The 12800-nt window shown below is 45.6% G+C and overlaps 1 protein-coding gene and 1 non-coding gene across 3 annotated transcripts; one reads left to right on the plus strand and one right to left on the minus strand.

Moving 5' to 3' along the window:
* Positions 1-26: 26 nt before the first annotated feature.
* Positions 27-12331, minus strand: RFC5 (replication factor C subunit 5). 2 transcript variants are annotated; one of them, XR_016387497.1, is made up of 12 exons: positions 12147-12331; positions 10484-10548; positions 10075-10211; positions 8867-8946; positions 8190-8263; positions 6819-6978; positions 6023-6104; positions 5501-5630; positions 4851-4928; positions 2990-3044; positions 1640-1905; positions 27-555 (listed from the first exon to the last, which is right to left on the minus strand). XR_016387497.1 is itself a non-coding variant. In XM_022597795.3 (11 exons), the coding sequence occupies exons 1-11, from the start codon at positions 12209-12211 to the stop codon at positions 1809-1811; spliced, it is 1023 nt and encodes a 340-aa protein (XP_022453503.2). In that variant the 5' UTR covers positions 12212-12331; the 3' UTR covers positions 27-1808. The 2 variants fall into 2 exon arrangements, 1 of the variants encoding a protein (XP_022453503.2); XM_022597795.3 differs by having other exon boundaries at positions 27-1905.
* On the plus strand, positions 11078-11150 carry TRNAG-CCC (transfer RNA glycine (anticodon CCC)). The gene has a single exon. It is a non-coding gene; the product is annotated as a tRNA-Gly (tRNA).
* Positions 12332-12800: the final 469 nt, after the last annotated feature.

Below are 12800 nucleotides of genomic sequence, written 5' to 3' on the forward strand. Positions count from 1 at the left end.
TGTGCCGGAGGCCAGATTTGTGTGTCATGTTACACGGGACGTATTCCTCAACTGCATGACTGTATCAGTGGCTACTGAGTTATCTGTCAGTTGTTCGCCAGTTAGCATATTTATTTGTATTTTCTCAACAGATGTTAAGGTACAACTGTGTTTTTCTCAATGGTATCTAAAAACCATAGTACTTAATTCCAACAGTTGTGAAGATGTCTCTTAATTGTGTGAAGAATTGGTGTCGTCATCATTTCAGCTGATTTTCTTCTGTACAAGATCTGACTTGACTGCTTCACCTCATTGGACTCATCCACCAGTCTCAACTCTGCCCCTAAACACAGCTAGCTCCTTCAAAGTACTGTTCTTCGTGGCGTATGGTTATCTAATGAAGACACCTCATTCAAACAAAATCTGCCTTTGGAAAATTTAATATATTTTAAATTATTTTAAAAGAAATGCAACATCTTATCCTTGGCTTTCTTACTAGGTGCTTTGTGGAGGCCTGTGTACCATGATAAAACGTGTTGAAAAAGCAGAGGAGTCTCTCCTCTGCTGCCTTTGTTGCTGAAAGAAAAACATTTCAAGATGAGAGGCTTTCATCGAAGGAAAGAAAGTTAAAAGCTTTTGGCTTGCCGTTTCATTTTTTCCATTAAGGAAAAAAAAAAACCCACCTTTTAAAACTAGTGAGTACAACAAGACAGCTGGGAATGGATTGGGCAAAATTAAGTTTTGTGGTTATCTTGAAATATCATGTACAGTGTAGTCTGAGAGGCTCTGGGCCGCCTCCTTGAGCCCCTCACCCCACACCCCCAGCCATTTGCTTCAGACTTTGCTTTTGTCCTTTGGCAGCGAGGCCTATGTGTGTGATGCACATAACCAACTTCTCCCTTTTGATAATATAAGAATTGGACACCTTTATAAAGAACAGCCTCCAAAGAAAGTTGATTCTCTGATATCAGGGACGGAGGAGGCTTTCTCATATAAATGCAAGTTGAACAAGTCAGCGTCTGTATAATTGGCTAAGGAAAGAGGAGTCACTTGTAACACAACAAGCAAGCTGCTTTATTTTTGTTGTGCAGAGCACTGTCACACACGCAGCACAGATGCTCGCAGGTAAACTGCAGTACATTTAGATTAAATAGGAAGAGTCTCAGTCCTTCCAGCACTTGCAGGTTTAGAGTCAGGCTTAGTCTTATGTGCCCTGGGTTAAACAAGCCAGTGTTGAATGACCTCTGGCCCCAACAGCATCATTTAAAATGAATGTTTTCGCTACTGTCCACACCACAATTGGGAACCTGCTAGCCACTCCTCTACTTCAAAAGGAGAAATAAAAAGGCCAGTTTTAAAGTAAGAAAGAAGATTGAGTCCACTTTATAAGAGTATAATAGTCGGGGCCAGAAATCCATTAACACCTATTTAAAGTAGCGCCACAGGTTAGATGTACAAACTTAACTCTGAAGATGTTCTTTTTACCTTGAGTTGGAAGACACTTGGACTGTATTAGATTTGAAAGCCTGATATTCCAAATGGGGTAGCCCATTTCCTATCACCCAGGCAACTGAAGGGTAAAAGCCTTAAGGCTAAAAAGGTTTTACTTCCCCCCCCCCCTTATAAAACACAAATGGGCAGTGCAGTGAGAGAGCTGTACCTTAAAACTGCTTTGTACATCCCTGCTCCAACCAGCCACAAACACGGTACTTTGGGTACACGTCTGCCCACCCATGCCTGGAACAATTTTCCGAAAGGGAGGGTGACTGTGTCCCCTGCTCTCCAGTCACTGCTGGGCCTGAGAATAGGCAGCAAGTGGTCCTCAGCATCTAGGCTTCTGTGACAATCAGGTCTCTGGTGACTTGAAAGGCGGCAATGAGGGAACTCAGCTGTATCTTCTCATTGGTGCCAACAGAAAGTCTGTACCTAAAAGAAATCAAACAAAAGGTAAGAAGAGAGAATATCACAACAGCTGCCTTTTGAAGAGAACAACAGCAGTCAGACTGAAAGTTGGCCAGAGAAGGATTGGAAAGAGGTGAGAGAAGTTCATTCTGGGCAGCAATCTCATGCATGTCCCCTAACGTTTTTGTTGCCTCAAACACGCCTTTATAAATTTGATTCAAACTGGGGGCGGGGGGGGGGGGGAATATTAAATTAAAAAAAAAATTGTTCCCAGTAGCAGTGTTCTGAACTTAACTTTGTTCAAGCTCTACACAGATATGCAAAATTTATGTGATTAGGCATTATTTCTTCACCTGCAAAATGCATCGAGAGGAATTATAATTAAGATTCCCTTCCTCGTAATTCACTGGGAAGTTTGGCTGCCGTCCGTATCTGTGGTTCTGTGGTCAACAGAGCAAGACACTGGTATTTCATCTTGCCACCTTTCAAGTGCCCAGCCATTGAAAGCAAAGTCATGTTACTCACAGTGTAGTGATAAGAAGTGACCTAATTGGTACGTGTGAAAGCCAACGACGGCAAATTAGTTGGCTTACGTGGACATCTATTTTGAACCTAGTGCTTTTGTCTACTTAAATGATAGCTGCCAGCTTCACTGGGGGCTAATAACTGTGTTTACTGAAGCAGGCAAAGTGGAAAATTGAGTTTATGTTTACTTTCCCTGTAATACGCTTTCGTATGCCAGAAGGCCTTAATAACAGCTGGATAGCTGGCCGTCCCCAAATGACCTAGATGTCTGAACTGAAGCAGGCTTCCCAAATAACAAGAGCATGTCTGGAACCAAGGTGGACCAGGCGTCTGAGGTCGAAGGAGAGGCCTTTATCTCAAATGCGTAACCGAGTTGTACCTGTCTTTGTGTTTATCCACGTTCTTCACATAAGCAGCTCACACCCTTCCCTGTGCTTCGTTCAATAATTCAATTCCAGCAAAAACTAACTCTACTGTATATGAATGATTTAGACAAAACAGTTGAAACCAAGCAAGGAGAAACAAAAAACTCACAATGGGGAAAAAGGAGGAAAAGAATTAAAACTGGGAAATAAATACTCACTCAATGTCTGCCATTTTGGTCAATAAATGTATTCGAACTGAAGATGGAAAGTCAACTGGGGGAAAAACAAAATCAAATGAGTGGGGTCCGTCATTACCTACTATATATAAAAAAAAAAAAATCACAGAAGTATGAGTTTCCACATCAGATACGTAAGACTAACCTCTTGAGGCCACAGATCTCAAGATACCACACCTCTAGGAGGTAAAAATTGCATAGGTTTTCATAGTTTTTATTCATTTTAGTCTTCATAGGGTAGCCAAAAAGAAAAATGAGCAGGTTCCAGAGTGATCATAAGATGGAAGAGCCATCCACACTGCCCTGTCAGCACTGGGCCGCTCTGTAAGTTACTGTGAAAGCGAAGTTCTCACTTGCTGTCCCAATTTTTTTTTTTGTTTTTGTTTTGCGGTACGCGGGCCTCTCACTGTTGTGGCCTCTCCCGCTGCGGAGCACAGTCTCCGGACGCGCAGGCTCAGCGGCCATGGCTCACGGGTGCAGCCGCTCCGCGGCATGTGGGATCTTCCCGGACCGGGGCACGAACCCGTGTCCCCTGCATCGGCAGGCGGACTCTCAACCACTGCACCACCAGGGAAGCCCTGCTGTCCCAATTTTAAAAACAAACATAACCACTGTAAAGCAATTATACTCCAATAAAGATGTTAAAAAACAAAAAACATAAATAATTGATTTTTCAAAGTCGATTCATGCTCAGCATCCACAAAGTGCAGAGCTGGGCCTGAGCCAACCATGTTCTTGGGCAGAATTTCACATGCCAGCCAGCCAGGGAGAGGCCTGGAAAGGCACTGGCGGAACAGTGTTCATGGACCCAAGTGTCTGCAGGTGGCTGCTGGACAGGCAGAGCTGCTCCACAGGCTGAAGAGCACATCACTTAGAGCTCAAAGACACACTCGTGTCTGGTTCTCCCCCAAAAGGGCCAACTGGATTGGTCTGGGGTGATTCACATGTGCTCTCAAGGTAGAGAAGCAATTCTCTGTACAGGACATACGACCAAGTGTGGAACTAAAGATGGTTTAGTTGAGGCTGCTTTGGTTTTGTGAAGCTAGATCTTCCTCCTCCTTTCTTTTTGGGGAAAATAGCCTTTTAGAAATACAAACTCCAACATACCACTGTAAAATACAGACCCTTGGAGGAAATAAGTTAGCCTTTAGGAGTTTCTTTCCTGTTTTTCCCCAGCATTCTAGAAGTCAAAAGAGTATCTGGGGGGCTTCCTTGTAAGAATCCACCTGCCAGTGTAGGGGACACAGGTTCGAGCCCTGGTCCGGGAAGATCCCACATGCTGCAAAGCAACTAAGCCCGTGCGCCACAACTACTGGGCCTGTGTGCTACAACTACACGCACCTAGAGCCCATGCTCTTGCAACAAGAGAAGCCACCGCAATGAGAAGCCCGTGCACCGCAACGAAGAGTAGCCCCCACTGGCCACAACTAGAGAAAGCCCGCGCACAGCAATGAAGACCCAATACAGCCAAGAATAAAATAAAAAAAATGAATTTATGAAAAAAAGAAGTATTTTTGGAACAAGGTTTTAAAAGCAAGACACAGACACACAGATATTGGGTTGGCCAAAAAGTTTATTCGGTTAGTGAATACGTTCAATAAAGTTCTTCACGAAAATTAAAAATGTGTCTTTTAGTTTTATTTAAACCCGAATGAACTTTTTGGCCAACCCAATAAAAAAACTAAATAGCCAAACAAAACTGAAAATGAGGGGCCGGGTTTACACCTCTTCATTCCTGTTTCTGTTTCCAAAACGAAGCGTCACGTTCCCTCTCCAGCCACCCTCAACCCCAACGCATGCCACCTTCTGCATAGCTTCTGAACTGCGGAAGAACCTAGGTTACCTCTGTGCACGAACAGGTGTATCTCTGTCAGGATGTCATGTAATGCCAACCCCTTTAGAGTTTTCAACTCCATGATATCTAGAGAGGAGCAGTTAAGGCAAAGGAACAAATTCCACAACAAACACTGCAGAGAATGACTTGAAAGTAGGGCTTTTCATGCCAATACAGCTGTTTCCTTCAATCTGAAGTTGCACGTGTTGGACCCCAGTTCTTATTTTTCTGTTTTCATCTCCATTAAGGGAGATGAAAGATATCTCTGTCTAGTAGAGAACAGAACCAAATGCATTGCCCAAAAGGCTTTCCATCACTACAGCTAGATTTTAATTTCATAGCAAAACAAGAGTAACACTAACTGCTTGAAAATGACTGCACCTTCCACCCAAGGTCTAAGTGCTTCCCTCCCACCTGAGAGTTAAGCTGCTTCAAGCCATACCCAGCTCAGGGCCCTTCAGGAAACAACTTGGGGCATGAAAGACAAGTACCCATTCCCCCCGCAGACAACTTGCTCCCATGACAAGCTGAAAGGTGTCCCGTGCAGCCGCTTGTCTTTTGCCAGTAGGGTGTAGGTGCTGCCTGCAGCCTGAGCTTGTGAGGCCACGTTCAGGCCTTGGGCATCTAATGCACTGACTGAAGGACAAGAGAAAGGATACTCCTGTAGGCCGTGGTGAAGTCTTGATTCAACATCCAGTCCAGAATGTTGGCGATGTCTGACTTGAGTGGGTGCCCTGTGCAGGTGTAGACGGTCTCCTCTGTCACCTTCCCAAAGGCCATGTTGGTGCTCTGGGCAGACAGGGGGAGAGTCACCACGGCTGCTGCAGCCACTGAGCTGCAGGAGGGTCAGGAGGAAACTGCGGAGGCAGCAATGCGGGTGGGCACGGGAGAGCTCGAGCCCTGTACTTTTTACACTGCTAAGAGCTGGCCGCATCAGAGGAGGCCACTGCTTGTCGGCTACGTTACTTTGCAGAGTCCTTCCCTACCTTTCCCTTATTTGCAACAAATTATTCTTTCAATTAATCAAAACACAAAGGTGGGCATACATCTATGACATACTATGAGATGTCTTACCAGTTCCAGATTTCTGAATTAACACATCGGTCATGCTGTTGCTTATGTCTTTCTTGAAAAAGTATTCTGAAGCGCCAACTCGAGATGTGCTAGGAGCGGTGCCCTACCTGCAAGATGTTCAGAGCCCTTCGCATGTCTCCACTGGAAAGAGTTACGAGCGCTTTCATCCCGTCTTCACTTATGTCAACTCTGCAAGGAAACAGGCAGGAGGGATATAGAGGCCCTGAGAGCACAAATGCTCCCCGAGGGGACAAGATGGACTGTGAAGATCAAGGCTTTGAAACAATGAAAGAGAAAAAAGGGAAGGACGGAGTCAACAATACTCTCCTGATTTACAGGCTCCAGAACTTGCTCTGGCTACTGGGGACGTGGGCCTCACGTGAGTAGTCACAGCCCAGTCCAAGTCTAGCAAGACCATCATTGGGGGCCAAGCATTGCTGTGTTGAGCAGGTAGCTTTGAATTCTGTTCTCTGGAGAGGAGAGGGTGCTGGCGAGATCTGCGCTCGCAGAGCCCAAGCACCTGTCGAGTCAGCAGCAGCTCGGGCTGGCTACTTGCTCGGCATCTGGTCACGCAGAATGTGATGTCTCAGGACCTTCCCTGCTAGTTGAGAAAGGCCACAGGCTTCTTAACGGGAGGGACCTGGCAGTGCGCAGTTTCCAAAGACAAAGAGTAGGAGGAAAGTGGGACCGCTTCTAGGGGAGGATGATGGACTCCAGTAAGGAACCAAATGACCTTTATGAAGAATGTGAGCTACCAGGGCGGCCGACAGACAGTGAGGTTTACCCTGTGCCAGGCTCTCCCGAGTTGTTTACAAACGTTATCGCCTTCAGACGTAGCAGTAGCTGCCTTACATGACACCCAGTCCCCAAGGCCCCCCTTTCCCTGCTTTTCAACATACTTACTTCTCTTCTTCTGCGACATGTTCCAGGCGGGGAACCATGAGTTCAGGGGTCAGGGGGCCGAATCGGAACCTTGTACACCGGGACTGCAAGGCGGGGATGATCTTTGACAGACAGTTACAGATGAGGCAAAATCTGGTATTTTCAGTAAATTTCTCAATCACTGGCAAGGGAAAAGAGAACCACCTCATGTCCATCCTGATTCTTCAAGGGACCCAGAAACCCTGAACTTTCCTATGGTCACGTGAAGCGGGGAATCAAGAATGCAAACAAGTGGGAAAGCTACTGCAGCGAGAGAGGGTGAGCCTGGAGACCAGCCACTCTCTCCCCAGAGCTGATGCACACGTCACGTCCACGGGACTGGACAAAATGCTTCCTTTTCCGTGACTGGCTGTGATCCCGGCACTCTTGCCGTTCCATTCCACTAAGATATGAAATCCAGTACACCTGCCCTTTTGCATAAAAGCCTATTTGGCAAACGGACGATGTGCCACCTTCTACTGGGCGGGGGAGGGGGGTGGCTTTTTGCAGACTTTCCAGTGGACCTTGTCTCGAACCCTTAGAGCATTCGAGAAAGCATTAACCCAAATTCAGAGATGCCTATGACACCAGTTTCATCCTGTAGGTACCAACGTTCTCACGCTGGGATCTGCCCAGACTGACTCTACAGAATAAGATGCTGAAGAAAGGTGGCCAAAGCCTCTAGGACCAGAAGATATTCTGTCCTCCTCCTCCGCTTCTTAAACATGGGCTGCAATCCACCCCTCCCCAGAATTCCTAAAGATCGTCTTCTCTCCTAGCTGTCTACCGCAGAATCTTAATGAGAGAGATTAAGAATGTCCTTGCAAAGAAATTAACTGCACCTTTAAGACCAACAAATCACAGTATACTCTCCTTTCCTTGTCCAATCATTCTCCTGGCAAGTAGGGAAGTCATGTCGGCTTTCTGAGTGCAACTAAATTTCCAGTGTTATTTTCCTGGCTATATTGTATCTAACGGTACCAACAGCAGAAAGACCTATCTAGCAGTTTAGAAATGAAAGACTTCCCATTCCCTCCCATCAAACAGTACAAATTCCCAACCCTGAAACTGAACCCAGCGGAAAAGTAGGATGAAACACCAGTGTCTGGTCATACCTAAAAGTCCCCAAAAGGCTAATGTCTTTACGCTCTTAAAAGGGGTAACCACCGGTATAGAGATTTTTGTCTAGGTCATCAGGTGGGATACACAGTGAAAGGTATCTAGAAGTTTCGCTGGGCCAGAAGATGAATGAAAATTGAAAAGAAGCCACATCCTATCTCATGTCCAAAGTTGCTAACTCTCCTTCCAAAGCATTCCTCAGCCATACACACCGTACACGGCTGTGCTCCTTACCTCTCCGCAAGGCGTTCTGGGCGTCCTGAGTCATGGCATCAGCTTCATCCAAGATCACTAGTTTAAAGCCTTTCCTAGGAAAACAATTGGTACCACCTAAAAAGCCTTCTTCAATCTCCCTTTGACTTCCAGGCCCAAACCTACACCTTCACATTTGTGCCATCAGGCCCTGGCTCATGAAGTTCATTTCTCCTAGAACTCTGACCAAAGCAGACATCTGTGGTCAAAGCGCATGGAGGTCTAATTTCTGTATTTGTGTTAGATTATGTCCTCTGGAACCTTCATCTTTCTTCCACCCAGTAGCCTCTTATTCTATTCTAGTGCTGCTTTTTCCTCTTTTTCTTTTTTTACCACCATCCTAGTTATCCACCCTGATCTCAATTCATTTTTGTTTAAATTCAAACTAGCTCCTCCAGTCTTATGATGTAATGAAATTAATGCTTCCCCAGAGAACTTGCTAATATAGATTTAGATAATATTTTGTTTTAATATTTGCATTTTAATATGTCTTACCACCATTCCTGTACTTTATCTCTCTTTCATGACTGCTTTTGACAAAGCCTTTTTCTTTTCCCCTTACTTTTACAAACTGGCAAAGGAGAGGATTTAAGAAATTAAACTCTATCACCTCACTGATCAAAATCTTTAGGGAGAGAAATTATGCAAAGAATTCTTACTTAAATATTGTCCTTGTGCTAGCAAAGCTCAGGATTGGTCCCCGAATGATATCTATTCCTCGGTCATCTGAAGCATTCAGCTAAATGTGAAAGAGAGAAGCCAAAATAAATAGAAAACGTGTTGGTGTGCTAGCTGTGAATTAATGTACCTTTTCATCAATCCTGTCATTAAAAATAAGATGACAATTATATTTAAAACTTACAACTCACTAGATCATTCCATTATACCCTGAAACGCCAATCAACATGTGTGTGTGTGTTTCCTCCCCCTTCTGAGGACAAAATCACTGACGTGCTCCGGGGGATAATTAACTGGTCTGCTCACAGTGAACAGCGCCTCTGGCACGAGCAGAATGATGCTAATTTTAGCTACCACAACCCAGAACAACCCAGAAGTTACCAAGTCTTTAATACAATGAAGTAAGAACACTGGTGGCAGCAAGGTTCTATAATACAAAAGCAAGTTAAACAGTTTTTTTCTTACAATAGACAATATTTAGAATTTCGTAAGCTAAGTTTATCGCTCGAGTCCTAGTAGTAAACAGATGGCATACTCAAATTCAGTAATTTGAAGAGAAAGTTTAAAAGGTGCCCATGAGGTGTGGGGAAACCACAAGGGCTATGCAATACCTCAAGGCCTACTGGGGCCCATTATCACCCCCAAGTCTTAAGGGGTTGGTGGGGGAGTGGCACTGGCGGGGTGTGTGTGGGGGAAAGGCTGCGTGCTGTGCCCTGCGGGTGGGGAAGCTGTTGGCCTGTGGTGACCCCCCAGGGCAGGACCAGGCATCCTTCTCCCTTCCCCAACCCCTTCCAGGTCCCTGCTGGCCAAACCTAACCAGGAGCCAGAGGGCAAGAGAGCTCGCAGTCGACACAGCTCAGCCTTCCGGGGCGGGGCAAGAAGAGCATGGAGCAACATGCAGAAGGGATCTGGGGGCACATGGGAGACAGCCATCAACCGAGCAACCACTGAGGATTTGGGTAAAAGTTGGCAACAGCAAAGAAAGACACCTAGTCCTACCACTGCCCTTTAGCTTATACCAGTCCAGGCAAAAATGTCAATTATAGAAAAAGAGTGAATTAAAACATCTTATGTCTCCTTCTTTCCCAACCACCAGCAGGGCAACTAACTTGTAAAGTAAAACAAAACTAGCAGACCTAAAAGTAAGAGGCTGGAGTCGTTCGAGAGTAACAATAAACCTCCCATTTACCTCCAAGACCATGGAGCCAAATTCCTTATCTTTGTACAGCTGTTTAGCACAGGCCAGGATGGTGGATGTCTTTCCCGTCCCTGGAGGACCATAGAGAAGGAGGTGCGGCAGGCGGTCCTCACTGATAAACTTCTGAACTGAAGGTCAGGGGGAGAAAGAGAGAGGCCATCAGTCTCTGAGAGTTGCCTCATTCACTGCAGGCCCGAGTTGGGCTGAAGGTACTTCAACCATATGTTCAAATCTGGGTCAGATGCAGGAATGAAAAATCTGAAGGACTCAACTCTTAAAGCCACATCCCATAAAGCTCAATCAGATCCTTCAAAATTATTACTCAGTAGAGACAACATTCCTAAGAAGTGTATCCAGGTCCTTCGACTAGGATACCAGCTGCTGACACATGCATACATACTGGTACTCAAGATGTCCTGATGAGAAATGAGATCATCCAGTGTCTGTGGCCGGTATTTTTCAACCCTGAAATACAATTTAGCATTGATTACAACATATATAAAGGCAAGAACATTTTGTTATGTGCAAAAGAATCCTTTCATATCCTAACTAAAAGAGAAAGAGATACAAAACCCTTTAACAGTGGTTCTCAACTGGGGCCATTCTGTCCTCCAGTGAACTCTTGATAATATCTGGAGACATTTTCCACTGTCAAAGCTGAGTGGGGGGTACTACTGGCATCTAGCGGATAGGCACCAGGGATGCTGTTAAACATGCTGCAATGCACAGGACAACACCGATGCCCTCCCGCGACACCCCACATACCTGGCCCAAATATCAATAGTGCTGAAAAACTGCTCTCATTTCATCTTTCCAGCTGTCTGCCCATAATCTCAACCTGGATGGGCACCTAAGTTAATCCAAAATTGAACTCATATCCAAATATAAATTAACAGATGAATGGATAAATAAATGGTGGTATAGCCACACAAGGGAACGTTATTTGGCAATAAAAGGAAATCAGTTACTGATATAAGAAGCCAGTAACGGGACATCCCTGGTGGTCCAGTGGGTAAGACTCTGCACTCCCAATGCAGGGGGCCCAGGTTCGATCCCTGGCTGGGGAATTAGATCCCGCGTGCATGCTGTAACTAAGAGTTCAAATGCCGCAAAGAAAGATCCCACATGCCGCAACGAAGATCCTGTGTGCCACAACTAAGACCTGGTGCAGCCAAAATAAATAAATAAAAATTTATTTTAAAAAAAGAAGAAGCCAGTCACAAAAGGCCATGTATCATATGACTCCATTTATATGAAATATCCAGAATAAGCAAATTCATAAGAGACAGAAAGTAGATTAGTGGTTGCCACGGGCTGAGGAAGGGGGGAATGGGGAGTTGCCAATGGGTACGGGGTTTCCATTTGGGATGATGAAAAATTTTGGAACTAGATAGTGGGATGGTTACATAACATTCTGAATGTACTTAATGCCACTGAATTGTACATTTTAAAATGGTTACAACTGTGAATTGTATGTTATGTATTTTTATTACGATAACAAACTGAAAAGAAACAACTTGGAGTTTTCTGAAATCAAGTCAAATCCATTCAGTCTTTAAACCATCACTAAGACACAGTTGTGAAAGTAGGATGGTTAAGAGTGCAAGCTCTGAATCTGGACCAGCTGGGTTCAAATACAAACTTATTTTCCAACTCTGGACCTCAGGCAAGTCATTTAACCTTTTGGTAAAACTGGAATAACAGTACCTTCTTCCTAGTGTCTTTGTAAAATTCAAAGATCTAATAGGGTGCCTGCTAATCTAATAGAAAGTCACTTAAATAAAAGTTAACTAGGAAGCGTTGTTACCATCATCATCGTATTATTCTAGTTTAGAATCTGACCAATAATCGTACCGAGAGAAGAGAATATTTTGGCAAGAGAGAAGAATATTTTGCCACGGAGGTCAATGTAGTGTCAGAAGACACGAGATCGAACCCCTGTGCCGATCGAACTCTGGGGCGGCGGCGCGAGGACGGGGTGGGGACCTGCCACTTGCCCACTCCGGCCACCACCTCCCCGCGCGGCCGACCCCCTTCCCCGCGGCTGCCGGGCCTCCTCCTACCAGGGCAGGTTCCTGATCTTGCCCCCCTCAGGCTGCTGCTGCTGCTTGTGCGCTGAGGTCTCCATGACAGGGTGACGGAGGTCGCTGGGTCCGGTGGGCTTGTCGCCTCCCCCAGGTGCCTGCACCGCGACCAGTCAAGACGTGACCCCGAGACCCACGTACTTACAGTTCGCGCGCAAACGCAACTCTCGCGAGGTTTAGCTGCTGGCTTCCGACTTCCTCCCCCGGTCCCGCCCCCTCCCCGTTGCTAAGGCCTCTGTTGCCTGGTTACCGGGAGGCCCTGGCCGTCAGCCTCTTTCCAACTCCGCCGTTCTAGCCGGGGCTGCCCTCTCTCTGGTGCGGCTTGGGCGTCCCGAGCCCAGCGAGCGCGGGAGCAGGAGAGGCAAGGCCACCCCTTACAGTTCTTGAATACAGTTGCCGTATGAAAAAAGGCTTCAAATACTTTTCTGGCCCCAAAGCTGGAAGGTGAGTACTTCAAATTGAAAAACAATTCCAAGCACAACTCCAACTCCAGTCCGTCTCCCAAATCCATTTCCTTCACCCAACAAAATTTACAGAACCGACCGACCTCTAGAAACAACTCCAGAGCGAAAACAAATAAGTAAGTAACTTCCATTTAGGTTAATATGTGTAACTGGAAAAGGCTAGTTAGTA

The sequence above is a fragment of the Delphinapterus leucas genome, chromosome 14 (genome assembly GCF_059928025.1).
Source record: "Delphinapterus leucas isolate spDelLeu-1000000601 "Yukka" chromosome 14, BTC_Dleu_Yukka2, whole genome shotgun sequence".
Lineage (NCBI taxonomy): Eukaryota > Metazoa > Chordata > Mammalia > Artiodactyla > Monodontidae > Delphinapterus > Delphinapterus leucas.

Excerpts from the sequence above, each read along its gene's own strand:
- RFC5 (XM_022597795.3), bottom strand. The coding sequence starts at position 12,211 with ATGGAGACCTCAGCGCACAAGCAGCAGCAGCAGCCTGAGGGGGGCAAG. Across the intron at positions 4,929-5,500 it reads CTTCACCACGGCCTACAGGA|ATATCATGGAGTTGAAAACT; the intron begins GTATCCTTTCTC and ends GCTCCTCTCTAG. Across the intron at positions 3,045-4,850 it reads ACACCTGTTCGTGCACAGAG|TTGACTTTCCATCTTCAGTT; the intron begins GTAACCTAGGTT and ends TTTTTCCCCCAG.